Source organism: Macaca thibetana, chromosome 2, assembly GCF_024542745.1.
Source record: "Macaca thibetana thibetana isolate TM-01 chromosome 2, ASM2454274v1, whole genome shotgun sequence".
NCBI lineage: Eukaryota > Metazoa > Chordata > Mammalia > Primates > Cercopithecidae > Macaca > Macaca thibetana.
The window spans coordinates 15,463,952-15,491,313 of NC_065579.1; the positions used below are offsets into that span (position 1 = coordinate 15,463,952).

The 27,362-nt window shown below is 45.1% G+C and overlaps 2 protein-coding genes across 3 annotated transcripts in view; one reads left to right on the top strand and one right to left on the bottom strand.

Annotated features, from left to right (window-relative positions):
* The window catches only part of CNOT10 (CCR4-NOT transcription complex subunit 10), a 98,830-nt gene extending 87,345 nt beyond the window's left edge, over nt 1–11,485 (bottom strand). Inside the window, exon 1 of one of the 2 annotated variants that reach the window (XM_050779381.1) lies at nt 11,142–11,485. In XM_050779381.1, coding sequence (XP_050635338.1) covers nt 11,142–11,163 — 22 coding nt within the window. In that variant the 5' untranslated portion in view covers nt 11,164–11,485. The remainder of the gene's footprint in view (nt 1–11,141) is intronic. The other variant, XM_050779380.1, reaches the window with a different exon arrangement.
* DYNC1LI1 (dynein cytoplasmic 1 light intermediate chain 1) overlaps nt 1–27,362 on the top strand; it is a 354,482-nt gene that overhangs the window by 179,113 nt on the left and 148,007 nt on the right. The gene's annotated exons all lie outside the window — the stretch shown is intronic.

Below are 27,362 nucleotides of genomic sequence, written 5' to 3' on the forward strand. Positions count from 1 at the left end.
AGTTTGAGACCAGCCTGGGCAATATATTGGGACTCTGTGCCTACAAATAAATTTTAAACATATAGTCATAGCTGGGACTATAGGCACATGTCACCACACCCAGCTAACTTTCTGTATTTTTTGTAGAGACAGGGTTCACCATGATGCCCAGGCTGGTCTTGAACTCCTAGGTTCAAGCAATCCACCCACCTCGGCCTCCCAAAGTGCTAGGATTTATAGGTATGAACCACCATACCTGGCAGGAAATTGGCTTTTTTTTTTTTTTTTGGTGACAAGGTCTCAGTCACTCAGGTTGGAGTGCAGTGGTGTAATCTTGGCTCACTGCAACCTCTGTCTCCCAGGCTCCAGTGATCCTCACACTTCATCCTCCCTTATAGATAGGATGACAGGCATGCGCCACCACTAATTTTTTGCATTTTTGGTAGAGATGAGGTTTCACCATGTTGCCTACACTGGTCTCTAACTCCTCAACTCAACTGATCCTCCCGCCTCAGACTCCCAAAGTGCTGGGATTACAGGTGTGAGGCACCGTGCCCGGCTGGCAGGAAATTTTTAACATATTAAAACATGAATTGCCTAAAACATGACAACGGTATTGTGATTATGTAGGTGAATGTCCCTATTTTAAAGAAATGCACGTTGAAATATTCAGAAAAGAAGTGTTATGATGTTTATAACCTATTTTGAAATGATTCAACATGAAAAGTCATAGCTAGAGTCGGGTGTGTTGGCTCACATTGGCACTTTGGGAGGCTGAGGCTGGCAGATCACTTAAGGTCAGGAGTTCAAGACCAGCCTGGCCAACATGGTCAAACCACATCTCTACTAAAAATACAAAAAGTAGCTGGGCGCAGCCAGGCACGGTGGCTCACGCCTGTAATTCCAGGACTTTGGGAGGCCAAGGCGGGTGGATCACAAGGTCAGGAAATCGAGACCATCCTAGCTAACATGGTGACACCCCATCTCTACTAAAAATACAAAAAATTAGCCAGGCGTGGTAGCACACGCCTGTAGTCCCAGCTACACAGGAGGCTGAAGCAGGAAAATCACTTGAACCCGGCAGGCGGCGGCTGCAGTGAGCTGAGATCGCACCACTGCACTCCAGCCTGGGCAACAGAGCGAGACTCTATCTCAAAACAAAACAAACAAAACAGCTCGGTGTGGTAGCGTGTGCCTGTAATCCCAGCAACTTGGGAGGCTGAGGCAGGAGAATCACTTGAACTCGGGAGGTGGAGGTTGCAGTGAGGCAAGATTGTACCACTGCCCTCCAGTCTGGGCAACAGAGTGAGATTCCATCTCAAAAAAAAAAAAAAAAAAAAAAAAATACAGAGTCATAGCTAGTGATATAGGAAGCAAATATGGTAAAATATAACAATTGCTGAACTAGGGGGTAGATATATAGACATTCACTTTATTTTTTAAATTTTTTAGGTGTCTGCAATCATTCACAATAAAAAGTTGAAAAAATGCCAAATAATGCCGGGTGCGATGGCTCATGCCTATAATCCTAGCACTTTGGAAGGCCAAGGCAGGAGGATCACGAGGTCAGGAGTTCGAGACCAGCCTGGCCAACATGGTGAAACCCCATCTCTACTAAAAATACAAAAAAAACTAGCCGAGCATGGTGGCATGCGCCTGTAGTCCCAGATACCTGGGAGGCTGGGGCAGAAGAATCACTTGAATCCAGGAAGCAGGGGTTGCAGTGAGCTGAGATCCCTCCACTGTACTCCAGTCTGGGCAATAGAGGGAGACTCCATCTTTTTTTTTTTTTTTTTTTTGAGACGGAGTCTTGCTCTGTTGCCCAGGCTGGAGTGCAGTGGCCAGATCTCAGCTCATTGCAAGCTCCACCTCCCGGGTTGACACCATTCTCCTGCCTCAGCCTCCCAAGTAGCTGGGACTATAGGCGCCCGCCACCTCGCCCGACAATTTTTTTTTATTTTTTAGTAGAGACGGGGTTTCACCGTGTTAGCCAGGATGGTCGCCTCGATCTCCTGACCTCGTGATCCGCCGGTCTCGGCCTCCCAAAGTGCTGGGATTACAGGCTTGAGCCACCGCGCCCGGCCGAGACTCCATCTTAAAAACAAACAAAACACAGGCTGGGCACGGTAGCTCACACCTATAATCCTAGCACTTTGGAGGCCGAGGTGGGCTGATCACGAGGTCAAGAGTTCGAGACCAGCCTGACCAACATAGTGAAACCCCATCTCTACTAAAAATACAAAAATTAGCTGGGCGTAGTGCACGCCTGTAATCCCAGTTACCTGGGAGGCTGGGGCAGGAGAATTGCTTGAACCGAGAGGCGGAGGTTGCAGTGAGCCGAGATTGCACCACTGCATCCCAGCCTAGGTGACAGGGTGAGACTCTGTCTCAAAAACAAACAAACAAACAAACAAACCAAATAATGCAGATTCCTCACTGGACCTTGAAGAAAGCAAATGGCAGGACAGTGTTCCTGTAGTATACTCAACTCATCTCTGTAAATTATATATAGATGACTTAAAATATGTATTTTAAGTCAATATGAGCTTTTGTAGGAATAGAAAAAGTGTGGAAGAATGGCAAACTTGGTACCAGTTAGTAGAAAGAGAGACTAGGTAGGTAGGTATAGAAAACTTATACATTTGGTTTTTTTTTTTCGTTTTTTTTTTTTTTTTTTTTTTTTTTGAGATGGAGTCTCACTCTGTCCCCCAGGCTGGAGTGCAATCTCGGCTCACTGCAAGCTCCACCTCCCAGGTTCACGCCATTCTCCTGCCTCAACCTCCCAAGTAGCTGGGACTACAGGCGCCCACCACCACACCTGGCTAATTTTTTTTTTGTATTTTTAATACAGACAGGGTTTCACCGTGTTAGCCAGAATGGTCTCAATCTCCTGACCTTGTGATCCACCCACCTCAGCCTCCCAAAGTGCTGGGATTACATTTGGTTTTATAGTCTTTTTGAGCTGGAGTCTTGCTCTGTCACCCAGGCTAGAGTGCGGTGGCACCATCTCGGCTTACTGCAAACTCTGCCTTCCGGGTTAAAGTGATGCTCCTGACTCAGCTTCCAGAGTAGCTGGGACTACAGGTGCCCATCACCACACCGAGCTAATTTTTGTATTTTTAGTAGAGACAGGGTTTAACCACGTTGGCCAGGCTGGTCTTGAACTCCTGACCTCAGGTGATCCACCTGCCTCGGCCTCCCAAAGTGTTGGGATTACAGGCATGAGCCACAGTGCCCGGCCTAAATAAAAATAGTCTTGACTTAAAATAGTCTCATTTGTTCGTTCTTCCTACAGTTTTTCTGGTTGTCCTGGCTTAAAACTTTTCTTTTTTTTTCTTTTTTCTTTTTTTTTTTTTTGAGATAGAGTCTCACTCTGTTGCCCAGGCTGGAGTACAGTGGCACGATCTCGGCTCACTGAAAATTCCACCTCCCGGGTTCATGCAATTCTCCTGCCTCAGCCTCCTGAGTAGCTGGGACTACTGGTGCATGCCACCACATCTGGCTTTTTTTTTTTTTTTTTTTTTTTTGAGGCGGAGTCTCGCTTTGTCGCCCAGGCTGGAGTGCAATGGCACGATCTCGGATCACCGCAAGCTCCGCCTCCCGGGTTCACGCCATTCTCCTGCCTCAGCCTCCCGAGTAGCTGGGACTACAGGCGCCCGCCACCATGCCCGGCTTTTTTGTATTTTTAGTAGAGACAGGGTTTCACTATGTTAGCCAGGATGGTCTCGATCTCCTGACCTCGTGATCTGCCTGCCTCGGCCTCCCAAAGTGCTGGGCCTAAGTGAGCCACTATGCCTGGCCTAAGTTTTTATATTTTTGGTAGAGACGGGGTTTCGCCATGTTGGCCAGGCTGGTCTAACTCCTGATCTCAGGTGACCCACCCACTTCAGCCTCCCAAAGTGCTGAGATTACAGGTGTGAGCCACCATGCCCGGCCAACATCATAAAGTACTCTTGTCTTGATTTCTTATTACTCATCTGGTTCTGTTTTTCCCTTCTTCATAATGCTATCAATCTTTTCTTACTGAGACTACCATCACCATCTTCCTAGTGCAAATTCTCAGAAAACTTCAAATTTGGGATTTTGTGTCCTAACTCCAGCTACCTTCTCCTTTCAAATAACCCTAAAAAGTACCAAAAAAAAAAAAAAAAAAAAAAAAAAAAAAATCCTAAAACACTGTTGGTATTTATTTCCTTGGTCAAGAATGACACTGGCTTCATATTACTTTTCCATGCTATATAGACACACAAACCTTGTGAACCTTCCACTGCCCCTTTGTTTTTGCTTGTTGCACCTACCTACAACCTAAGACACCCCTCACTGTAGGATTTGGTTGAAATACAATTCAGGATGTGGGATCAGCTGGGTGATCCATCACTGAGAAAGCATGCAACCCAGAAGCACAGGTAAATTAGTTCCCCATGGGGTGAGTCCTAACCAGCTGGCAACCGAAAATAGGAGGAACAGACAGATAAATCATCCCTCCTTTCTCTCTTAAGTTTCTCCTCAAAATCCCTCCAGAAGACTCTCACATGCAAGTGACCTGCTATCTCTTCACAGCTCAAAGTGAAGCAATAGCCAAGGATGTAACCTACTGTGTCTTCCTTTGCCTTACTTCCTTCTCTCCCTTACTTTCACTACCCCAGGTTTGTATCTTTCAAATAAAAAGGTAGCACCTTAATTGAGTTTTGCTTCCCAGAGGATGTGGGCTAAAACATACAACTTACCTCAGGTGAACCTTACAAGCTAAAAACCCTGTGAAGCAAATACAATAGAAAGCTATTAGGATCCCCATTTTATGAATGTGGAAACTGAGGCTCAACTAATACGTTTTCCCAAGGCGCACGGCTTTCTAATTAGTCACCAAAATCTGCCAATTTTAATCTTTAAACATTTCTCCTGGCCGGGCGCGGTGGCTCATGCCTGTAATCCCAGCACTTTGGGAGGCCAAAGTGAGCGCGCATCACCTGAGGTCGGGAGTTCGAGACCAGCCTGACCAACATGGAGAAACCCTGTCTCTACTAAAAGTACAAAATTAGCCAGGCATGGTGGCACATGCCTGTAATCCCAGCTACTAGGGAGGCTGAGGCAGGATAATCGCTTGAACCTAGGAGGCAGAGGTTGCGGTGAGCCAAGATCGCGCCATTGCACTCCAGCCTGGGTGACAGAGAGACTCTGTTTCAAAAAAAAAAAAAAAAAAAATTTCTCCCATTTGCCTCCCCTCCCCATCCTACCACTACCCTAAACTAATAATAGTCAGCATTTAGAAAACACCAGGATCTGCTGGGAGGATCGCTTGAGGCCAGGAGTTCAAGACCAGTCTAGGCAAAATAGCAATACCCCGTATCTACAAAACATTTAAAAATTATCTGGGTACAGGCCAGGCACAGTGGCTCACGCCTGTAATCCCAGCACTGTGGGAAGCCAAGGTGGGCGGATCATGAGGTCAGGAGATCGAGACCATCCTGGCTAACGTGGTGGAACTCCATCTCTACAAAAAATACAAAAAAATTAGCTGGGCGTAGTGGTGGGCGCCTGTAGTCCCAACTACTCGGGAGGCTGAGGCAGGAGAATGGCATGAACCTGGGAGACAGAGCTTGCAGTGAGCCGAGATCTCGCCACTGCACTCCAGCCTGGGCGACAGAGCGAGACTCCGTCTCAAAAAAAAAAAAAAAAAAAAAAAATTATCTGGGTATGGTAGTACACACCTGTAGTCCTAACTACTCAAGAGTCTAAGGCAAGAGGATCACTTGAGCCCAGGAGTTCGTGGCTGCAGTGAGCTATGATGGTGCCACTGCACTCCAACGTGGGTGACAGAGTGAGACCCTGTCTCAAAACAAAACAAAAAAACAAAAAAACTCAGGGCCTGAGATTGTATCGTTTAACCTGTTACTACACCTGTGAGGTAGACACTTTCATCATTCTCATTCTACATGCAGGAAAGCTAAAGTTTAAAAAAAAAGGCTTCTTGAAATTTGCCCAATGTCACACAAATACCAAGTAGTACAGCTAGGATGAATCTAAACTATCTGATTTCAAACCCCTTACTCTTAATTCTATCATTCCTCACCTGGCTCAGTTAAATATAAATCAGATCACACCATCATGCCCTTGTTGAAAACTTCCACTGGCAATTCAAACTCCCTCCATAGCTTATAATGCCCAACATACACCAACTCCTGACACAACTGTGACTTCATCTCTTGCCATGCTGCCTTTGCTCACTATGTTATAAATTATGTGTATTGGCTTTTTTGTTCTGTTCTCTGTTTGAGACAGGGTCTCACTGTCACCAAGGCTACAGTACAGAGGCCCAATTATAGCTCACTGCAACCTTGAACTCCTGGGCTCAAGCCACCCTCCCACCTCAGACTCTGGAGTAGCAAGGACTTCAGGGTCACGCCACCATGCCTAGCTATTTTTTATTTAATTTTTATTTTTTATGGAGACGAGTCTGGTTATGTAGCCTAGGCTGGTCTTGAACTCCTGGCCTCAAGCGATTCTCCCACCTCAGCCTCCCACAGGTGTGAGCACCTCTGCCCAGCCTGAAACTATGTGTTGTCTCTTATTTGTCAGATATTGTTCTAGGGACTAGAGCTAGAACACAACTAACACAGACAAAAGTCTGTATCCTTGGGGAGCTTGTATTCAAGAGGTCAGCCTGATGTTCTTTAAACATTTTCCAAGCGAGGGTTCTGTACATTTGTACATGCATTGTTCCTCTTACCTGGATCATTCTTCCCAACACAGATGGCTCTTTATCCTTAGCGTCTCTGTTTAAACGTCAACTCTAAGAAAGCCCTTCTCTAACTAACCTATCTGAAAAATAGGGCTTCTGCTTTCAGTCATCCTCTATTCTCTCTCTCTCTCGTTTTTTTTAGATGGTGTTTTGCTCTTGTTGCCCAGGCTGGAGTGCAATGGCACGATCTTGGCTCACTGCAACCTCTGCCTCCTGGGTTCAAGTGATTCTCCTGCCTCAGCCTCCCGAGTAGCTGGGAATACAGCTACTTTTGTATTTTAAGTCAAGACAGGGTTTCACCATGTTGGCCAGCCTGCTTGAACTCCTGACCTCAGGTGATCTGCCCACCTCAGCCTCCCAAAGTCCTAGAATTACAGGCGGAGCCACTGCGCCCAACTCTCTTACTGATTTTTTTTTTTTTTTTTTTTGAGACGGAGTCTCGCTCTGTCGCCCAGGCTGGAGTGCATGCAGTGTCGCAATCTCGGCTCACTGCAAGCTCCGCCTCCCGGGTTCACGCCATTCTCCGGCCTCAGCCTCCCGAGTAGCTGGGACTACAGGCGCCCGCCGCGCCCGGCTAATTTTTTCTATTTTTTTTTAGTAGAGACGGGGTTTCACCATGGTCTCGATCTCCTGACCTTGTGATCCGCCCGCCTCGGCCTCCCAAAGTGCTGGGATTACAGGCGTGAGCCACCGCGCCCGGCCTCTCTTACTGATTTTTATTGTATTTATTTATTTATTTTTGAGATGGAGTCTGACTGTCGCCCAGGCTGGACTGCAGTGGTGCAATCTTGGCTCACTGCAAGCTTCGCGTCCCGGGTTCACAGGCTCCTGCCTTAGCCTCCTGAGTAGCTGGCACTACAGGTGCCTGCCACCACGCCCAGCTAATTTTTTTGTATTTTTAGTAGAGAAGGGGTTTCACTGTGTTAGCCAGGATGGTCTCGATCTCCTGACCTTGTGATCCGCCTACCTCGGCCTCCTAAAGTGCTGGGATTACAGGCGTGAGCCACCATGCCCGGCCTTTTATTTTATTTTTTGAGAGAGGGTCTCACTCTGTTGCCCACAGTGGCCTGATCATAGCTCACTGCAGCCTTTAACTCCTAGGTACAAGCAATCCTCCCACCTCAGCCTCCCTAGGAGCTGAGACTATGGGCACATACCACGATGTTTGGCTTTTTATTTTTTAGAGTCAGGGTTTCACTTATGCTGCCCAGGATTGTCTCAAACTCCTGGCCTCAGGCAACCCTCCCACTTCAGCCTCCCAAAGTGCTAGGATTACAGGCGTAAGCAACTGCAGACAGCCTCTCTTCCTCATTTTTTTCTTCTGAGTATTTTTTTTTTTTTTTTTTGAGATAGAGACTCACTCTGTCACCCAGCCTGGAGTGCAGTGGCGCGATCTCGGCTCACTGCAACCTATGCCTCCCGGGTTCAAGCAATTCTCCTGCCTCAGCCTCCTGACTAGCTGAGATTACAGATGTGGGCCAGCATGCCCAGCTAATTTTTGTATTTTTAGTAGAGATGGGGTTTCACCATGTTGGTCAGGCTGGTTTGGAACTCCTGACCTCAGGTGATCCACCCTCCTCAGCTTCCCAAAGTGCTGGGATTACAGGCGTGAACCACCACACTCAGCCTTCCTCAGAGTATCTATCACAACTTGAAATCATCTTATTTTTCATTTTGTTTACATGCTTATCTGTCCTTCATACTACATAAGCTCCAGAACAGAGACTTTGTTTTGTTCCTGCCCAGTTCCTAAAGTAGTACCTGGCAAAACAGGCCATTGGTGAATATTTACTGAATAAATTAATATCACAACATTAGCTCGTCTTAGGTGGTCTCTGGGCTTCCCATCTTGCTTCATTTAAATCCACCATCTACAACTCTCAGCGTGATCAGATCACTCATCTTAGGTCCTTTCATGACCCTTTTTTCTTACCTGATGAAGAACACACACACAAGACCCTCCATGACAAAGATACTGACCTCATGAGCTGAGAGAGGAAGCAGCGTGTAAGACAGACTTTGAATGAATGGTGTTCAACAGACTGAGAAGAGAAAGGACATTACGGCTCAGAAGCTCAAAAAGCACAATGCTTTGCAACAGTAATTTATGATGTGAAGAGCTGGGTAGGTTGATATAGAAAAACCAGCTGGAAATAGATTTTGAAGATGCTCACAAACCACATTAAAGAGTGAGGACGGTCCGACGCGGTGGCTCACGCCTGTAATCCCAGTACTTTGGGAGGGCGAGGCGGGAGGATCACAAGGTCAGGAAATCGAGACCATCCTGGCTACCACGTGAAATCCCGTCTCCACTAAAAAATACAAAAAAATTAGCCAGGCGTGGTGGTGGGTGCCTGTAGTCCCACTACTAGGGTGGCTGAGGCAGGAGACCATGTGAACCTGGGAACCCAGGAGGCAGAGCTCGCAGGGAGCCAAGATCCTGCCACTGCACTCCAGCCTGAGCAACAGAGGGAGACTCTCAAAAAAAAAAAAGGACTTAAAAGGAGAAAGAAAATATAATAAAAATTAAATAAAAAGAATGACTTGATGCCCAAAGCATGTACAGTCTTAAAAACTTCATAGGAAGGGGAATGATAGGATTCAATGAATGCCTTAGGGGATTAAAAAAAAAGGGGGGGGCAGGGTGACAGTGAGGAAAATGGATGGGATAGGAAGAGACAAGAGACAAACACCAGTGAGACTACTTAGTGCGACATAGATCATACTAAAAGACAAAGGCCAGAAACACAGCAGTTGAGATGGACATGAGCAGAAATTCAAAGGAGCCACACTAAACATTCATCTATTTTATACAAATTTAACCTTGTATCTAAGCAGGAAGTTTCCTTCAACATGGCCTCTGAACTTAAACCAACGAATAAAACAGTCTCCTAATCCCTGTGGACCTTATTCTTCAACTACACACATTACACAGCTCTTACTAAACAGGAGTGCAGCTAGGATATGTCCGTCTCCTCCAACAGACTGAACAGCAGGTCTTCAAAGGCAGGGAGTGTGTCACATCTATTATTCAACACTCAATCGTTGCGAATGAATAAATGAACGAGTAGAAGACTTTATGACTGAGGATTTGAAAACTGGATAGGCTTTAGGTCTAACAAGGTGATTTCGGGCAAGCGCAATGGTATGAGCAAGTAGGAATGGTAAATGTGGGGAACACAGACACCATTCTAAAATCAGGAGGATGCTGGTCCCCTTGTCCAGACTTGGACAGGCCATGCCTCTTTCCTGTCTAATAGTCTCTCCCTCATCCACCTTTCCCCATTCCGTATCCGCTCATTCCCTCACTTCTTTGAGGTATCTGCTCAAATATCTCACCAGAGGCCTTCCCTGATCAGCCTATCCAAAATTTCACAGCACATTCCTTATACCCTCTCTAGGTCTTTGTTCTGTTGTTTTTCTTCTTAGAAGATTATTGAAGAGATCCTCTAACGATTTTTATTCCTCTGTACCTAAAATATAATTGGCTTAAATTTCCAAGTGAAGTTCACTTGTCAGTTACTGCGATCAGAACCTACTAAAATCCACAGGATACTGAGATTTTAAACTAAATTCACTGTAAAAATTTTAAGTTCCATCACTTTTAAATTCTGTCACTTAAGTTCTTTCCAATAAAACCTGGATGCCACAAAGAATATTAATTTATTGCGGGAAACATTCCGGACACGGTCAGGAAATAATTTTATATTCCTTAATGGGGAAGATTCTAGGAATGGGAGCAATAATCCACAAAGAAAACCATCGAGATTAAGTAATTTCGAGGAACTACGGCAATTAGGTACCAAACCCAAGATTTTACAAGCATAGACTGTAGAGAGGCAATATGCCTATTTAAATAAGTGGTTTACTTTGGGAAGCCGAGGCGGAAGGATCGCTTGGGCCCAGAAGTTCGAGATCAGCTTGGGCAACAGAGCGAGACCCCCACCAGTCTCTATTAAGGAAAAAAAAAAAGTGGTTTTTACAAAGTTAATTCCATAGAAGTCAATGACCAGACGAAGCCACGTGTGGCCAGAACAGCCCAGGTGAATCCCAGCCTGAACCACGAGATATAGGCAAATGTGTGCTCCAGGGTGACTTTCTCTTGTCTGCTTTTCCCACGAAGAAGCGGAAAATTCTGCGAAGCGGCAAAATACACTTAAGCTTTTTGGGCCGGAGTTATTCTGGAGAGCAGGGCAAAGGCGGCCAGCAGCGACTTCACACTGCACTTGAGTAAAACAACTACTGGACCCGGGGCCCGAAGACTCATGTTAGCGACAGCCGAGATAGAGGATGGGGTAAAGAAATGCACGCCCAAATTCAAGTCGCCCTGGAGTCCCCATCCGGGGCCCCGCGCCTCCGAGTTCAGGGTCCGCCCGGCCCCGCACGTCCCGCCGTCTCGTTGCTCGGGACATTGGCGTCCTACCTGCAGGCTTGTCTGCAGCCATCTTCCCGCTTCGGCTTGGGTTCTTCCCTGCAGGTGGCGTGGCACTGACTCCCGCCGCCGGGCTGGCCGCTGTCCTGGACCTATGAGGACAACTCTGTGCCTACCCCGGCTCTGGGCCCTCAGGTTCCGGCTTGGGGAGTGGGCAGACGGCTGGCTGAGGAAGTGACGAGCGCTAGTTCGCGTCGTCTAGCAACAGCAACAGCTTCCCCACCCAGAGAGCGCCACAGCCTCCCGCCATCCACAGCTTCCGCCCCACGGCGTCCCGGTACCCACTACTTCCGGGGGCGGCAGCCTGCCGCGCCTGGAGCGCCGGCGTGGGAACTGCTGCTGGCCCCGCCCCACGCCGACGTCCCCTCCGCGCCCCGCCCCCGGCCGGACGTACTCTGGCTGGAACCTCTGCATGTTCGCAGGGCGGATGCGGTGGGACGTAAGCACCTCTGTCCTTTGGTTATTCTGATTAAAATACCAAAGTGTCAGAGCTTTTGTCCCTCAATGTCACATAAGATTACAGTAATCATATCTGACATTTATGTGCTAAGCACTGAGCCCTGCACTTGGTTTGTACTATCTCATGATTTCTTGCAACCCCGTGAGAGAGGCGCTGTTGAGGATCCCCGTTTAAAAACAAACGCTTTTTATTTTAGAATAGTTGTAGTTGTGCAGAAAAGTTGCAAAGATGACACCTAGAGTTCCTGTCTCCTCACCTAGTTTCTCCTAGTATGAACATCTTAATTATTTTACTATGGTACGTTGATCACATCCAATAAACCAGTTTGATTGGTGCATTATTACTCACTAAACTACACATTTTATTCACATTTACCAGCTTTCTTTCAATGTCCTTTCTTTGTTATTGTTCCAGGATCCTGTCCAGGACACCACATTGCATTTATTCATGATGTCTTCTTATGCTCTTTTTGGCTGTGGCAGTTTCTCAGATTCTCCTTGTTTTTGATGACCTTGACAGTTTTGAAGAGTTACTCCTCGGATATTTGGTGGAATGTGCCTCAATTTGGGTTTGGCCAATGTTTTTCACATGGTTAGACTGGGGTTTTGGGTGTTTAGGAGGAAGACCACAAGGTGACTGGCTATTCTCATCACATAGAATCAAAGGTACCTGCTCTCAAAATGACATCACTGATCATGTTAACCTTGATTACCTTTCTAAGGTAGTGCTTGCCAGTTTTCTCCGCTATGAAGTTACTCCTCCTACCCTTCCACACTACTTTGGAACCAAGTCAATAAATGCAACCCACACTCAAGGTGGGAAGGTGGGGTATTTAAGCTCAACCTCCTGCAGTGGGGAGTATGTACATAAATTATCTTCCCCCAGGGAAATTTGCCTCTTCTCCCTTATTTAGCTATTTGTATCAGTATGGACTCATGGATGTTTATCTTATACTGGTTACATTCCAATACTACATTATTTTGTTGCTAAAATTGTCCCAGCTTTGTTAATTGGGAGATTTTTCAGGTTTATACCTGTTTTTTTCTTTTTTTAAAAAAACTTTTGTTTTAAACTTTCTTCTAAAAAAGTATTTGTTTTTGGCCAGGCGCGGCGGCTCATGCCTGCAATCCCAGCACTCTGGGAGACCAAGACCAGTGGATCACTTGAGGTCAGGAGTTCGTGACCAGCCTGCCCAACATGGTGAAACCCGGTCTCTACTAAAAATACAAAAATTAGCCGGGCGTGGTGGTGTGCATCTGTAATCCCAGCTACTTGGAAGGCTGAAGCAGGAGAATCGCTTGAACCCAGGAGGCGGCGATTGCAGTGGGCCAAGATCGCCCCACTGCACTCCAGCCTGGGCAACAGAGTGAGACTCTGTCTCAAAAAAAAAAAAAAGGTATTTGTTTTTTCTTAAACTTTTAAATTCAGGCTAACATACACAAAGAAAAGTGCATGAATCATAAGTACAGCTTATTGACTTTTCATCAACTTAACGAATACATGTAACTAGCACCCAGAGAAAGGACAGAGCTTTACCTGTACCTGGGAGTTCCCCTCATGCCTCTTCCCATCTCTCCACAAAGATAATCATTATGCTGACATTTAACACTATGGATTAGTTTCACCTGCTTTTACACTTAATGAATACACATTATACAATATATGTTTTAGGATCTAGCTTCTTTTGCTTGATAGTATGAGATTCATTCACACTGTTGAGTGAGGTTGTATTTGTTTCTCATTGTTACATATATTATTATGTTACATTATGTGACTGTTCCTTAATTTATGTATTCATTTTGTTGTTGGGCATTTGGATATTATATCTATTTCAAATATGGCCAATATGAATACTCTAGTATGACTTTTGATGAATATGTGCCCACCATAAAAAGGCATACCTGGCCGGGTGCGGTGGCTCACTCCTGTAATCCCAGCACTATGGGAGGCCGAGGCAGGCAGATTACCTGAGGTTAGGAGTTTGAGACTAACCTGGTCAACATGGTGAAACCCCACCTCTACTCAAAAAAATACAAAAATTAACTGGACAGTGTGACGGGTGCCTGTAATTCCAGCTACTTGGGAGGCTGAGGCAGAAGAATTGCTTGAACCCGGCAGGTGGAGGTTGCAGTGAGCTGAGGTCGTGCCATTGCACTGCAGCCTGGCCAGCAAAAGCAAAACTCCATCTCAAAAATAAATATATACATAATAATAAATAAATAATTAAAAATAATAAAAATGCACACCTGAAGTGTAGTAGGGAGCCTCTTAATGAGAAGGAATTAGGAGGAACTTCCTATAGAATTTGGGCTTATGCTAACGGGATTGGGAAAGTAGGAGGCCAAATTTGAATTGGATGCTGTCAGGAAACAGGCAATTCAGTCTTGGTTTTATCTAAACAGAAGGAGGAACAAAGCAAGCTACAGCTGTCACTGGTAAAAAACAAACAAACAAACAAACAAAAAAAACAGGCCGGGCTTGGTGGCTCACGCCTGTAATCCCAGCACTTTGGGAGGCCGAGGCGGGCGGATCACAAGGTCAGGAGATCAAGACCACAGTGAAACCCCATCTCTACTAAAAAATACAAAAAATTAGCTGGGCGCTGTGGCGGGCGCCTGTAGTCCCAGCTACTCAGGAGGCTGAGGCAGGAGAATGGCGTGAACCCGGGAGGCGGAGCTTGCAGTGAGCCAAGATTGCGCCACTGCACTCCAGCCTGGGGGACAGAGCGAGACTCTTTCTCAACAACAACAAAAAAACCCAGAATTACTCATATTAGAAGAAGGGGATGTTTTCTCATTTTTATGGTTGTTGAGGGCCTTGTTTCTGTCTTGTCCAAAACATGATCATGGTGAAACTGTCTATGGACATTGTTCATATTCTGTGAGTGCTGTTTGTGTCCAGTTGGGAACATTCTACTAACAGAACTATTTTTTTTTTTTTTTTTCTTAGTCCCCCTTTCACTTTCTCACATGTGGTCACATGTATGTTGGTTTTTGTCCCCCATTTCATAGATAGGGAAACTGATGCACAGATGTTAATCCACTTTCCCAAGCCACCAGACTGGTAAATGGCTATTACCTTAACCACTACATTCTAGACTCTAGGATTTGCTATTATATTGAAGATATTTGGGCTCTCTTCCCTCCACTTTCAATATCAGCAGCTTTCCCTTTTATCACAGTCAGGCTGACATCAATGACAGAGAATTAATTCAGGAGTGGGAGTTGGAAAAACTCAGTAGGACTTTGCTCTGTCATAAACTATGGTGAGTCACTTTGCCTCTAGCTAATAATGATACCACTATCCATTCACAGTACTTTAGACTGTATGTGGTTGGTAGGTTTGTTTGTGTGTTTTGAGACAGGTTTCACTCCGTTACCCAGGCCGTAGTGCAGTGGTGTAATCATGGCTCACTCCAGCCTCTAACTCTCAGTTTCAGGTGATTCTCCCACCTTAGCCTCCCAAGTAGCTGGGACTACAGGTGCACACCACCATGCCTGACTAATTTTTTGTATTTTTGTTATTTTTAATTTTTTTTATTTTTAAAATATTTATTTATTTATTTATTTTGAGATGGAATTTCTCTCTTGTCATCCAGGCTGGAGTGCAATGGCATGATCTTGGCTCACTGCAACTGTCTCCTGGGTTCAAGCAATTTTCCTGCCTTAGCCTCCCGAGTAGCTGGGATTACAGGTGCAAGCCACAATGCCTGGCTAATTTTTGTTGTTTTGGTTCACCACATTGGCCAGGCTGGTGTCGAACTCCTGACATGAGGTGAACCACCCACCTCAGCCTCTCAAAGAGCTAGGATTACAGACATGAGCCACCTCGCCTGGCCTAATTTTTTGTATTTTTGGTAGAGGCCGGGTTTTGCCATGTTGCCCAGGCTGTTCTCAAACTCCTGGGCTCAAGGGATACACCCACCTCGGCCTCCCAAAGTGCTGGGATTATAGGTGTTAGCCACCGTGCCTGGCCTATATGTGATTCTTACTGCTTGTGGAAGACTGCCTCCAGAGAATCATATAATATGTGACCTTTTACGTCTAGCTTCTTGGTTGACAACTCTTACCATCCCAATATGCACATGCTGCTCCTCCCACCCATCAGGAGATTGAGTCAAACCCAATGTATAGCATGGTGACTATAGTTAATAATAATATATTGTAAGGTTGGGTGTGGTGATTTACACCTATAATCCCAGCACTTTGGGAAACTGAGGCAGGTGGATCACTTGAGCCCAGGAGTTTGAGACCAGTCTGGGAAACATAGTGAAACCCAGTCTCTACAAAAAATACAAAAATTAGCCAGATGTGGTGGCACGCACCTGTAGTCCCAGCCACTTGGGAGGCTGAGGTGGGAGGATTGCTTGAGCCTAGGAGGCAGAGGTTGCACTCCAGCCTGGGCAACAAAGCAAGATCCTGTCTCAATAATAATAATAATAATAATAATGTATATGTGGAGTCTTCAAAAAGCTCATGGAAAATATGTATTATGAAAAAACTATGCATGGATTTCAAACTCTTTTTGCACCAAAATAAACTCATACTAACTTATTATAACATGTCAAAATAGGATCCAGTTTGAGGCACTAAGAAAGATAAGACATCAGTTTGAAAAGAGCCCCTTTCAGAGCAATAGGAATTCTGCTAAAATTGAAGCAAGAACAAACACCAAATTTATGATAAAGCTTGGATGGAAGAATGGTGAAATAATTTATCCTTTATAAAAGGTTTATAAAGAGAATGCCCCCCCCAAATCAGTAGTTTACAAATGCATAACTCGTTTTAAGAAGGGATGAGATGGCCAGGTGCAGTGGCTCATGCCTATAATCCCAACACTTTGGGAGGCCAAGGTGGATGGATCACTTGAGGTCAGGAGTTCAAGACCAGCCTGGCTAAAATGATGAAACCTTGACTCTACTGAGAAAATACGAAAATTAACCAGGCATGGTGGGGCGTGCCTATAGTCCCAGCTACTCAGGAGGCTGAGGCAGGGGGATTGCTTGAACCTACCCAGGAGGTGGAGCTGCAGTGAGCCAAGATCGTGCCACTGAACTCCAGCATGGGTGACAGAGTGAGATTCCATCTCAAAAAAAAAAAAAGAAGAAGAAGAATAGATGAGACAATGTTGAAGACAAAGTGCCAAGTGGCAGATCATCCACATCAATTTTCAAGGAAAAAATATATCTTGGTTTGTGCCATAATAGAGTAAGATGGACAATTAACAACAGAAACAATAGCCAATATCACAAACATCTCAATTGGTTCAGCTTACACAAGTCTGACTAAAAAATTAAAGTTGAGCAAAATTTCCCTTAAATAGTTTCCCAAACAGTTGCACGCTGATCAACTGTAGACAAGCAAAGGTTTCAATGGAAATTTTAAACAAATGGGATCGAAATTCTTAAGCATTTCTTCTAGGAATTGTAACAGAAAATGAAACATGGCTTTACCAGTATAGTTTTGAAGACAAAGCATAATCAAAGCAATGACTACCAAGAGGTGGGAGGGGTCTAGTCAAAGCAAAAGCACACCAATCAAGATCAAAGATCATGGCAACAGTTATTGGGGATGTTCAACTCATTTTGCTTCTTGACTTTCTGGGAAGTCCAAAGAATAATAACATCTGCTTATTATGAGAGTGTTTTAAGAAAGTTAGCTGAAGATTTAGAAAAAAAAAAAAATCCCGGGTGCGGTGGCTCACGCCTGTAATCCCAGCACTTTGGAAGGCCGAGGTGGGTAGATCACGAGGTCAGGAGATCAAGACCATCCTGGCCAATATGGTGAAACCCTGTCTCTACTAAAAAAATACAAAAGTTAACTGGGTGTGGTGGCGTGTGCCTGTAATCCCAGCTACTTGGGAGGTTGAGGCAGGAGAATCGCTTGAACTAGGGAGGCGGAGGTTGCAGTGAGCCGAGATCACGCCACTGCACTCCAGCCTGGCGACAGAGTGAGACTCCATCTCAAAACAAAACAAAACAAACAAACAAACAAACAAAAGAAAAGAAACAACCACACAGGAAAGCTTTATTAGAGAGTCTTTCTCTACCACAACAACGCTCCTGCTCATTCCTCTCATCAAACAGGGCAATTTTTGAGAGTTTCGATGGGAAATCATTAGGCATCCACCTTACAGTCATGATTTGCCTTCTTCTGACTTATTTATTTTTTTCTAACCTTAAGGCTGAGGCAGGCAGATCACTTGAGGTCAGAAATTTGAGACTAGCTTGGCCAACTTGGTGAAACCCTCTTCCTACTAAAAATAAGCCAGGTGTGGTGGTGCACACCTGTAATCCCAACTACTCCGGAGGCTGAGGCATGAAAATGACTTGAACCTGGAAGGTGGAGGTTGCAGTGAGCTGAGATCATGCCCCTGCGCTCCAGCCTGGGCAACAGAGGGAGACTCCATTAAAAAAAAATCTTAAAGGGCACCCATGTTTCTTCAGCTAACAATGTAAAAAAGACATGTATTGACATAGGTTAAATTCCCAGGCCCCTCAGTTCTTTAGGGATGAACTAAATGGCTGGTATCATCATTTACAAGTGTCTTGAACTCAATGAAGCTTATGTTAAGAAATGAAGTTTATCTTTTTAATTTGATTTTTCTTTTTTTTTTTTTTTTGATATGAAGTTTTGCTATTGTTGCCCAGGCTGGAGTGGAATGTCTTGATCTCAGCTCACTGCAACCTACGCCTCCTGGGTTCAAGTGATTCTCTTGCCTCAGCCTCCCAAGTAGCTGGGATTACAGGCACCCACCACCATGTCCAGCTAATTTTTTGTATTTTTAGTAGAGATGGGGTTTCACTATGCTGGCCAGGCTGGTCTCAAACTCCTGACCACAGGCGATCCACCTGCCTCGGCCTCCCAAAATGCCAGGATTACAGGTGTGAGCCATCGCGCTGGGCCTGCATGAACTTTTAAAAGTCCTTCTGTACTTGAAATTTGCTAGGAGAGTAGGCCTCAAGTGTTCTCACAACACACACGCACACACACACACACGCACACACGGGCCAGGTGCAGTGGCTCATGCCTATAGTCCTAGCACTTTGGGAGGCAGAGGTGGGAGGATCAGTTGAACCCAGGAGTTTGAGACCAGCCTGGGCACCACAGTGAGACCCTGTCTCTACAAAAATTTTAAAAATTAGCTGGGTGTTGTGGTGCACGCCTGTAGTCCCAGCTACTCAGGAGGCTGATATGAGGGGATGACTTGAGCTTGGGAGGCTGCAGTGAACTGTGATCATGCCACTGCACTTTGCACTCTAGCTTGGGTGACAGAGAAAGACCCTTTTTCTTTTGCTTTTTTTTTTTTTTTTTTTTTTGAGATGGAGCCTCCCTCTGTTGCCCAGGCTGGAGTGCAGTAGTGTGATCTCGGCTCACTGCAACCTCTGCCTCCCAGGTTCAAGCAATTCTCCTGCCTCAGCCTCCCAAGTAGCTGTGATTACAAGCATGAGCCACCATACCCGGCTAATTTTTGTATTTTTAGTAGAGACAGGGTTTCACCATATTGGCCAGACTTGTGTCGGACTCTTGACCTCAAGTGATCCACCTGCCTCAGCTTCCTAAAGTGCTGGGATTACAGGCATCGGTCACTCTGACAGACCAGAAGGACCCTTTTTCAAAGCAAACAAACAAACAGAAAATGGTAACTACGTGAGGTGATTGATATGTTAATTAGCTTGGTTGTGGTAATGATTTCACAATGTATATGTATATCAAGACATCACATTGCATACCCTAAATATATGCACTTTTTATTTGTTCAATCATACCTCAGTAAAGCTGGGGGGGTGAAGAAAGGTCGTGTCAAGTTCTCCTTCCCTTGAGTCTGGGTTGGCCTTGTGCTCTGACCAATAGAATGCAGCACAAGGGATGCGGAGGTAGTTCTGGGCCTGGCCCTTAAAAGGCATGACAACTTCCATTTCTCTCTCTTGGAGCTCAGCTGCCATGCTGTAAGGAGGCTCAGATTGTTCTGCTAGAGACAGAGACAGAGAGAGAAAGAGAGAGAGAAGATGTGGAGGAGAACCAAGGTGTTGCAGCTGACAGCCAGCACCAAGGTTCCAGACATATGAATGAGGCCTCCTTGAATCATCCAGTCCAGCCCAGCTACCAGCTAAATACAGTCACATGAGTGATCCTAGCTATATGAAAGAAGAAAGCCTGCCCAGTTAACTCCGAGAATTGTGAAAAGTAATAAACCATTGTCTTTTGTGTTCTTTTAATATCTAATTTTTAAAATTGTATAATTCATATACCATGTAAATAATCCCTTTATAGTGCACAACTCCATGAGTTTTAGTATATTCATAAAGTCATGCAACTGTCACCACTATCTATTGCAAAACATTTTCATCACCCCCCAAAGAATCTCTGTACCCATTAGCAGTCATTGTCCGTTTCTCCCAGCCCCCAGCCACTAATCTGCTTTCTGTCTCTAGAGATTTGCTTATTCTGGACGTCACATATAAAGAGAATCATACAATATGTGACCTTTTATGTCTAGCTTCTTTAACTTGGCATAATGTTTTCAGGATGCATCCACATTGTAGCAAGTATCAGAAGTTCATTCCTTTCTACGGCTGAATAATATACCATTGTAAGAATATATTGGGCCAGGTGTGGTGGCTCAAACCTATAATCCCAGCACTTTGGGAGGCTAAGGCAGGCGGATCACGAGGTCAGGAGTTTGAGACCAGCCTGGACAAGGTGAAACCCCATCCCTGCGAAAAATACAAAAATTAGCTGGGCATGGTGGCACATGCCTGTAATCCCAGCTTCTTGGGAGGCTGAAACAGGAGAATCGCTTGAACTCGGGAAGCGGAGGTTGCAGTGAGCCGAGATCACGCCATTGCACTATGGCCTGGGCGACAGAGCAAGACACTGTCTCGAAAAAAAAAATCGCATTCTGTTTATCTGTTCATCAGCTGATGGACATTTGATTTGTTACTGTTATTCAGCTACTGTGAAATAATGTTATGTAAACATTCATGTGCAAGTTTTTGTATGATATATGTTTTCTCTTGTATCTGTAGCTATGAGTGAATTGCTGAGTCATAGGGTAACTGTTTAATTTTGGGGGGAACTGCCAAACTGTTTTCCAAAGTGGCTGTAGCATTTTATGTTCCCACTAGTAGTGTATGAGAGTTTTTATTTCCCCACATCCTCACCAACACTTGTTATTGTGTTTTTGATTATAGCTATCCAAGGAGAATGGAAAGGGTTACCTTATTGTGGTTTTGTTTTGCATTTCTCTGATGGCTAGTAATGTTGAGCTTATCTTCATGTGCTTATTGGCCATTGTACATCTTCTTTGGAGAAGTGTCTATTCAAGTCCTTTGCCCATTTTTATATTGAATTATTTGTCTTTTTTTTTTTTAAGAGTTGGGGCCTCACCCGGGACTGGAGTGCAGTGGCTCAATCATAGCTCACTGCAACCTCAGTCCTCCCACCTCAGCCTCCCAAGCAGCTGGTAGCTGGGACTACAGGCATGCGCCACCACACCTGGCAGATTTTCCCCCAAAGTAGATTATTTGTCATTTTTTTTTTTTCTTTAAAGACAGAGTCTCACTCTGTCATCCAGGCTGGAGGGCAGTGGTGTGATCATAGCTCACTGCAGCCTTGACATCCTGGGCTTGAGCAGTCCTCTCACTTCAGCCTCCTGAGTAGCTGGGACCACAGGCATGTGCCACCATGCTAGTTAATTTTTTTATTTTTTTGTGGAGATGGGGCTCACTATGTTGCCCAGGCTGGTCTCAAACTCCTGGGCTCAAGTGATCCTCTTGCCTCAGTCTCCCAAAGTGCTGGGTTTACAGGTGTGAGCCTCCATGCTTGGCTATTATTTGTCTTTTTAAAACAATTTTTTTTGGCCAGGTGTGGTGGCTCACGCTTGTAATCCCAGCACTTTGTGGGGCCAAGGTGGGTGGATCATCTGAGGTCAGGAGTTCAAGACCAGCCTGGCCAACCTGATGAAAACTCATCCCTACTAAAAATACAAAAATTAGCTAGGCATGGTGGCAGGCGCCTGTCATCCCAGCTACTTGGGAGCCTGAGGCACTCCAGCTTGGACAACAAGAGCGAAATTCCATCTCAAGGAAAAAAAAAATTGTTTTATTGCCAGGCACAGTGGCTCACACCTCTAATCCTAGCACTTTGGGAGGCTGAGGCGGGTGGATCATCTGAGGTCAGGGGTTCGAGACCAGCCTGGCCAACGTAGTGAAACCCCATCTCTACTAAAAATAAAAAAAATTAGCTTGGGGTGGTGACGGGTGTCTGTAATCTCAGCTACTTGGGAGGCTGAGGCAGGAGAATCACTTGAACCTGGGAGGCGGAGGTTGCAGTGAGCCAAGATCACGCCACTGCACTCCAGCCTGGCAAGAGAGCAAGACTCTGTCTCAAAAACAAAACAAACAAACAAAAAAATTATTATTTCTATTTTATTTATTTATTTATTTATTTTGAAACAGCGTCTCACTCTGTCACCCAGGCTGGAGTGCACTGGTGTGATCAGGGCTCACTGTATCCTAGACCTCCTGGGCTCAAGCACTTCTTCCATTTCAGCCCCCAGAGTAGCTGGGACTACAGACACGTGCCACCATGCTCAGCTAATTTTTTGTATATTTAGTAGAGATGGGGCTTCGCTCTGTTGCTCAGGCTGGTCTTATACTCCTGGACTCAAGCAATCCGCCTGCCTCAGCCTCCCAAAGTGCTGGAATTAGAGGGATGAGCCACCGTGCCTGGCCTGTTTGTCTTTTTATTGTTGAGTTGTAAAAGTATATATTCTGGATACAAGTGTTTTATCTGATATAAGATGTACAAAAATTTTTAATCTATTATTTGTTTGTTTTGAGACAGGTCTTGCTGTCTTGCCACAGGCTGAATTGTGGTGATGCAATCATAGTTCACTGCAGCCTTAAACTACTAGGCTCAAGCGATTCTACCACCTCAGCTTCCCGAGCAGCTGGGACTGCAGGCATGCACCAGCACACCTGGCTAAGCTTTTTATTTCATTGTAGAGACAAAATCCTACCCAGGCGGGTCTCAAACTCCTGGCCTCAAGTCATCCTGCTGCCTCAGCCACCCAAAATGCTGGGATTAATTACAGGTGTAAGCCACCATGCCGGGTCAGTTTTTAATCTTACTGAAGTCCAATTTATCAACTTTTTCTTTTACCACTTTTGCTTTTGGTGTCAAATGTAATAAACCACTGCCTAATGCAAGATCATGATTTTACTCCTATGTTTTCTTCTGAAAGTTATACAATTATAAAGTTTTAGCTCTTACATTTAGGTCTCTGATTCACATTGAGTTAATTTTTACATATAGTGTGAACTATAGGTCCAACTTTATTCTTTTCATGTAGATGTCCATGTTATTCTTTTAAACTGCTAAGTTTGAAGATGCTTTGTTGTGCAGCAACAGGTAACTGAAACATCTACTAATTCATTTCCCCATCTGGTTCAACCAGCCAAGGTCTGTGCATTCTACTTCTTAAATAGGCTGGATCTTCCCATTCTCACTGCCACTCCGTTCCTAAGCCTAAATCCTTTCCCACTGAGACCAGCGCCACTTCAACCTTGTCATCTTTTCTGTTTTCCTCCAGAATGCTTCCATTTTGCCAAAGATTTTTAAAAATACGAATCGGATTATATCCACACCCATTTAAGACAATTCAATGCTCTTAGCACCAAGTCCAAACTCCTTAAAAGGACTTTTTCTTTTTCTTTTTTCTTTTCTTTGAGACAGAGTTTCGCTCTTGCCCAGGGTGGAGTGCAATGGCGCGATCTTAGCTCACTGTAACCTCCACCTCCCAGGTTCAAGTGATTCTCCTGCTTCAACCTCTGGAGTAGCTGGGATTACAGGCGCCTGCTGCCACACCTGGCTAATTTTTTGTGCTTTTAGTAGAGACAGAGTTTCCCCATGGTGGTCAGGCTGGTCTCGAGATCCTAACATCAGGTGATCCACCTGCCTCAGGCTCCCAAAGTGCTAGGATTATAGGTGTGAACCACTGTGCCCAGCCTAAAAGGACTTTTAAGGCCCTTCACAATCTGTCTCTGACCTTTGGCTTCATGTCTCCATACTCCCCACTTTGGCCATATTACTGGGGTTCCTCAGAGGCACTACATTGTTTTTTGCATTTGCCATGGCATTTGTCTATAATCCCCTTTAGCTTCCACCCCACATACTTTTTTTTTTTTTTTTTTTTTTTTTTAAGATTGAGTCTCTCTGTCACCCAGGCAGGAGTGCGGTGGCATAATTTCAGCTCACTACAACCTCTGCCTCCTGGGTTCAAGCGATCCTCTTGCCTCGGCCTCCTGAGTAGTTGGGACTACAGGTGTGCACCATCATGCCTGGCTAATTTTTGTATTTTTAATGGAGGTGGGGTCTCACCATGTGCCCAGGCTGGTCTCGAATTTCTGACCTCAGGTGATCCACCTGCCTTGGCCTCCCAAAGTGCTGGGATTATAGGCATGAGCCACTGCGCCGGTCACACACTCTCTTGTATAGGCAATGCCATCTCCTTACAAGGAAGGACAAGTGTCATTTTCCCAAGAAGACTTTTTGACTGTCAAAGACTGTACTACCAGCACTTTGGGAGGTCAAGGCGGGTGGATCTCAAGGTCAAGAGATTGAGACCATCCTGGCCAACATGGTGAAACCCTGCTTCTGCTAAAAATACAAAAATTAGCTAGGCATGGTGGCATACACCTGTAGTCCCAACTACTAGGGAGGCTGAGGCAGGAGAATCGCTTGAACCTGGGAGGCAGAGGTTGCAGCGAGCCAAGATCACACCACTGCACTCCAGCCTGGCAACAGAGCGAGACTCCGTCTCAATAAAAAAAAAAAAAAAAAAAAAAAAAAGACTGTACTAATACCTTTCAAATCTTCTATTACACTTTGGGGACAATCTCTTGGCACAAATCCCCTTGTTACCACCCTAACTGTAATCTCCAAATTCTGCCTTTAAATATTATCCATGTTGTATTTCCATTAATTTGTATACGTGCCTGATGCTTAGTAAGCACTGTAATATCTGTGAGCACACAACTTTAAAATATAACTCCTCACTGTATCAGGCTGTCAGTCTTTACTTTTGTATGGCCTTTGATGGTTTCATGCAGAGTTTATACAATTATTTCTCTCTTTTTTTTTTTTTTTTGAGAGGGAGTCTCGCTCTGTCTCCCAGGCTGGAGTGCAGTGGCCGGATCTCAGCTCACTGCAAGCTCCGCCTCCCGGGTTCACGCCATTCTCCTGCCTCAGCCTCCCAAGTAGCTGGGACTACAGGCGCCTGCCACCTCGCCCGGCTAGTTTTTTGTATTTTTTAGTAGAGATGGGGTTTCACCGTGTTAGCCAGGATGGTCTCAATCTCCTGAGCTCGTGATCTGCCCGTGTTGGCCTCCCAAAGTGCTGGGATTACAGGCTTGAGCCACCGCGCCCGGCCTATTTCTCTTTTTATCCTTAACATTCCTGTGATATGGATATTCATACCCGTTTTATAGATAAGGAAATGGGGGCTTTTTTTGATTTCCGAAAAGTAAATCTCTATGCAGATACAAAATATTGTTGATAGGCTGGGCTTGGTGGCTCATGCCTGTAATCCCAGCACTTTGGGAGGCCGAGGGGGGGCGGATCACAACGTCAGAAGTTCGAGACCAGCCTGGCCAACATGGTGAAACCCCATCTCTACTAAAAATACAAAAATTAGCTGGGCATGGTGGCGGGTACCTGTAATCCCAGCTACTCCAGAGGTTGAGGCAGGAGAATTGCTTGAACCCGGGAGGTGGAAGTTGCAGTGAGCTGAGATCATGCCACTGTACTCCAGCCTAGGTGATAAATCAAGACTCCGTCTCAAAAAAAAAAAAAAAAAAAAAAGCAAGGCGTGGTGGTTCACACCTGTAATCCCAGCACTTTGGGATGCTGAGGTGGGCAGATCGCCTGAGGTCAGGAGTTCGAGACCAGCCTGGCCAGCATGGTGAAATCCCATCTCTAACAAAAATACAAAAATTATCCAGGTATGGTGGCAGGTGCCTGTAATCCCAGCTACTCGGGAAGCTGAGGCAGGAGAATCGCTTGAACCCAGGAGGTGGAGGTTGCAATGAGCTGAGATCGCGCCACTGCACTCCATCCTGGGCAACTGAGCAAGACTCTGTCTCAAAAATATATATATATATTTTTAATAGAAGTATTAATAATACAATGAGATTTTCCCTATTATATCTGTATTTTGTAATTCTGTGTCCAATTACCAATGAAGAGTGTTTTTCAATGATCTATTGGTGCCATCTCCTGTGGACATTTTAAATTTACATGTGAAGAAAAAATACATATTTTAGATATACTTTTATTACTCTTTAAAACATAAATCCAATCAATTATTTCAACTATAAGTATAGGGAATTTGAGGAATAATATTTTTATCATCATCATCATTATATTTCAAAACACTGCAAAGTACAGAATATAATATGATAAGTCTATTTACTACCCAGATTGAAAAAAGCTCAATGTTTGCCACATTTACTTGGGATATTTTATTGAGAAATATGCAGGTTAGTCCAGGTGCGATGGCCCACACCTGTAATTTCACTACTAATCAGTCTGTAACTGTCTTTTTTTTTTTTTTTTTTTTTTGAGACGGGATCTCTCTCTGCCACTCATCCTAGAGTGCAGTGGCACGGTCATGGCTCACTGCAGCCTTGATCTCCCAGGCCCAAGCATCCTCCCACTTCAGCCTCCTGAGTAGCTGGGATTACATGCATGCGCCACCATGTCAACTTATCTTTAAATTTTTTTGTGCAGACAAAGTTTTACGATGCTTCCCAGGCTAGTCTCGAATTTCTAACCTCAAGTGATCTGCCAGCTTCAGCCTCCCAAAGTGCTGGGATTAGGGGCGTGAGCCACTGCTCCCAACCGCTTTACCTTTTTTTTTTTTGAGACGGAATCTTGCTCTGTCGTCCAGGCTGGACTGCAGTGACCCAATCTCGGCTCCTTCTCACAGGTTCAAGCGAGAACCTGCCTTAGCTTCCCAAGTACCTGGGATTACAGGCGTGTGCCATCATGCCCAGCTAATTTTTTTTTTGTGTGTGTATTTTTAGTGAGACGAGGTTTCACCATGTTGGCCAGGCTGGTCTCAAACTCCTGACCTCAAATGATCCACCCACCTCGACCTCCCAAACTGCTGGCATTACAGGCAAGCGCCACAGGGCCCAGCCTCCTTTACTTCTTCTTCTTCTTCTTTTTTTTTTTTTTTTGAGACAGGGTCTCACACTGTTGGCCAGGCTGGAGTGCAGTGGCGTGATCTTGACTCATCACAACCTTGGCCTCCCAGGCTCAAGCGATTCTCCTGCCTCAGCATCCTGAGTAGCTGGGTTTACAGGCGCACGCCACTACCGCCCAACTAATTTTTGTGTTTTTAGTAGAGACGGTGTTTCCCCATGTTGGCCAGGCTTGTCTTGAACTCCTGATCTCAAATGATCCACCCGCCTTGGCCTCCCAAAGTGCTGGTATTACAGGCGTGAGCCACCGCACCCAGCCCCTTTACTTCTTTAATCATAGTTTCCTTTAGTTTGTTCCAACATATCTCTAACCACTATTATACCTTGAAGAATTTGTTTGTTAAATCTGAAGTCTGGTTGCTCTCACATGCAGTATCTGTTGCCTGTTTTTTTTGTTTGTTGCTCGTTTTCTAGTGTGAATCACACTTTCTTGTTTCTTTGGATGGCTATAATTGTTTTTGTCAGAAACATTTTAGATAATACA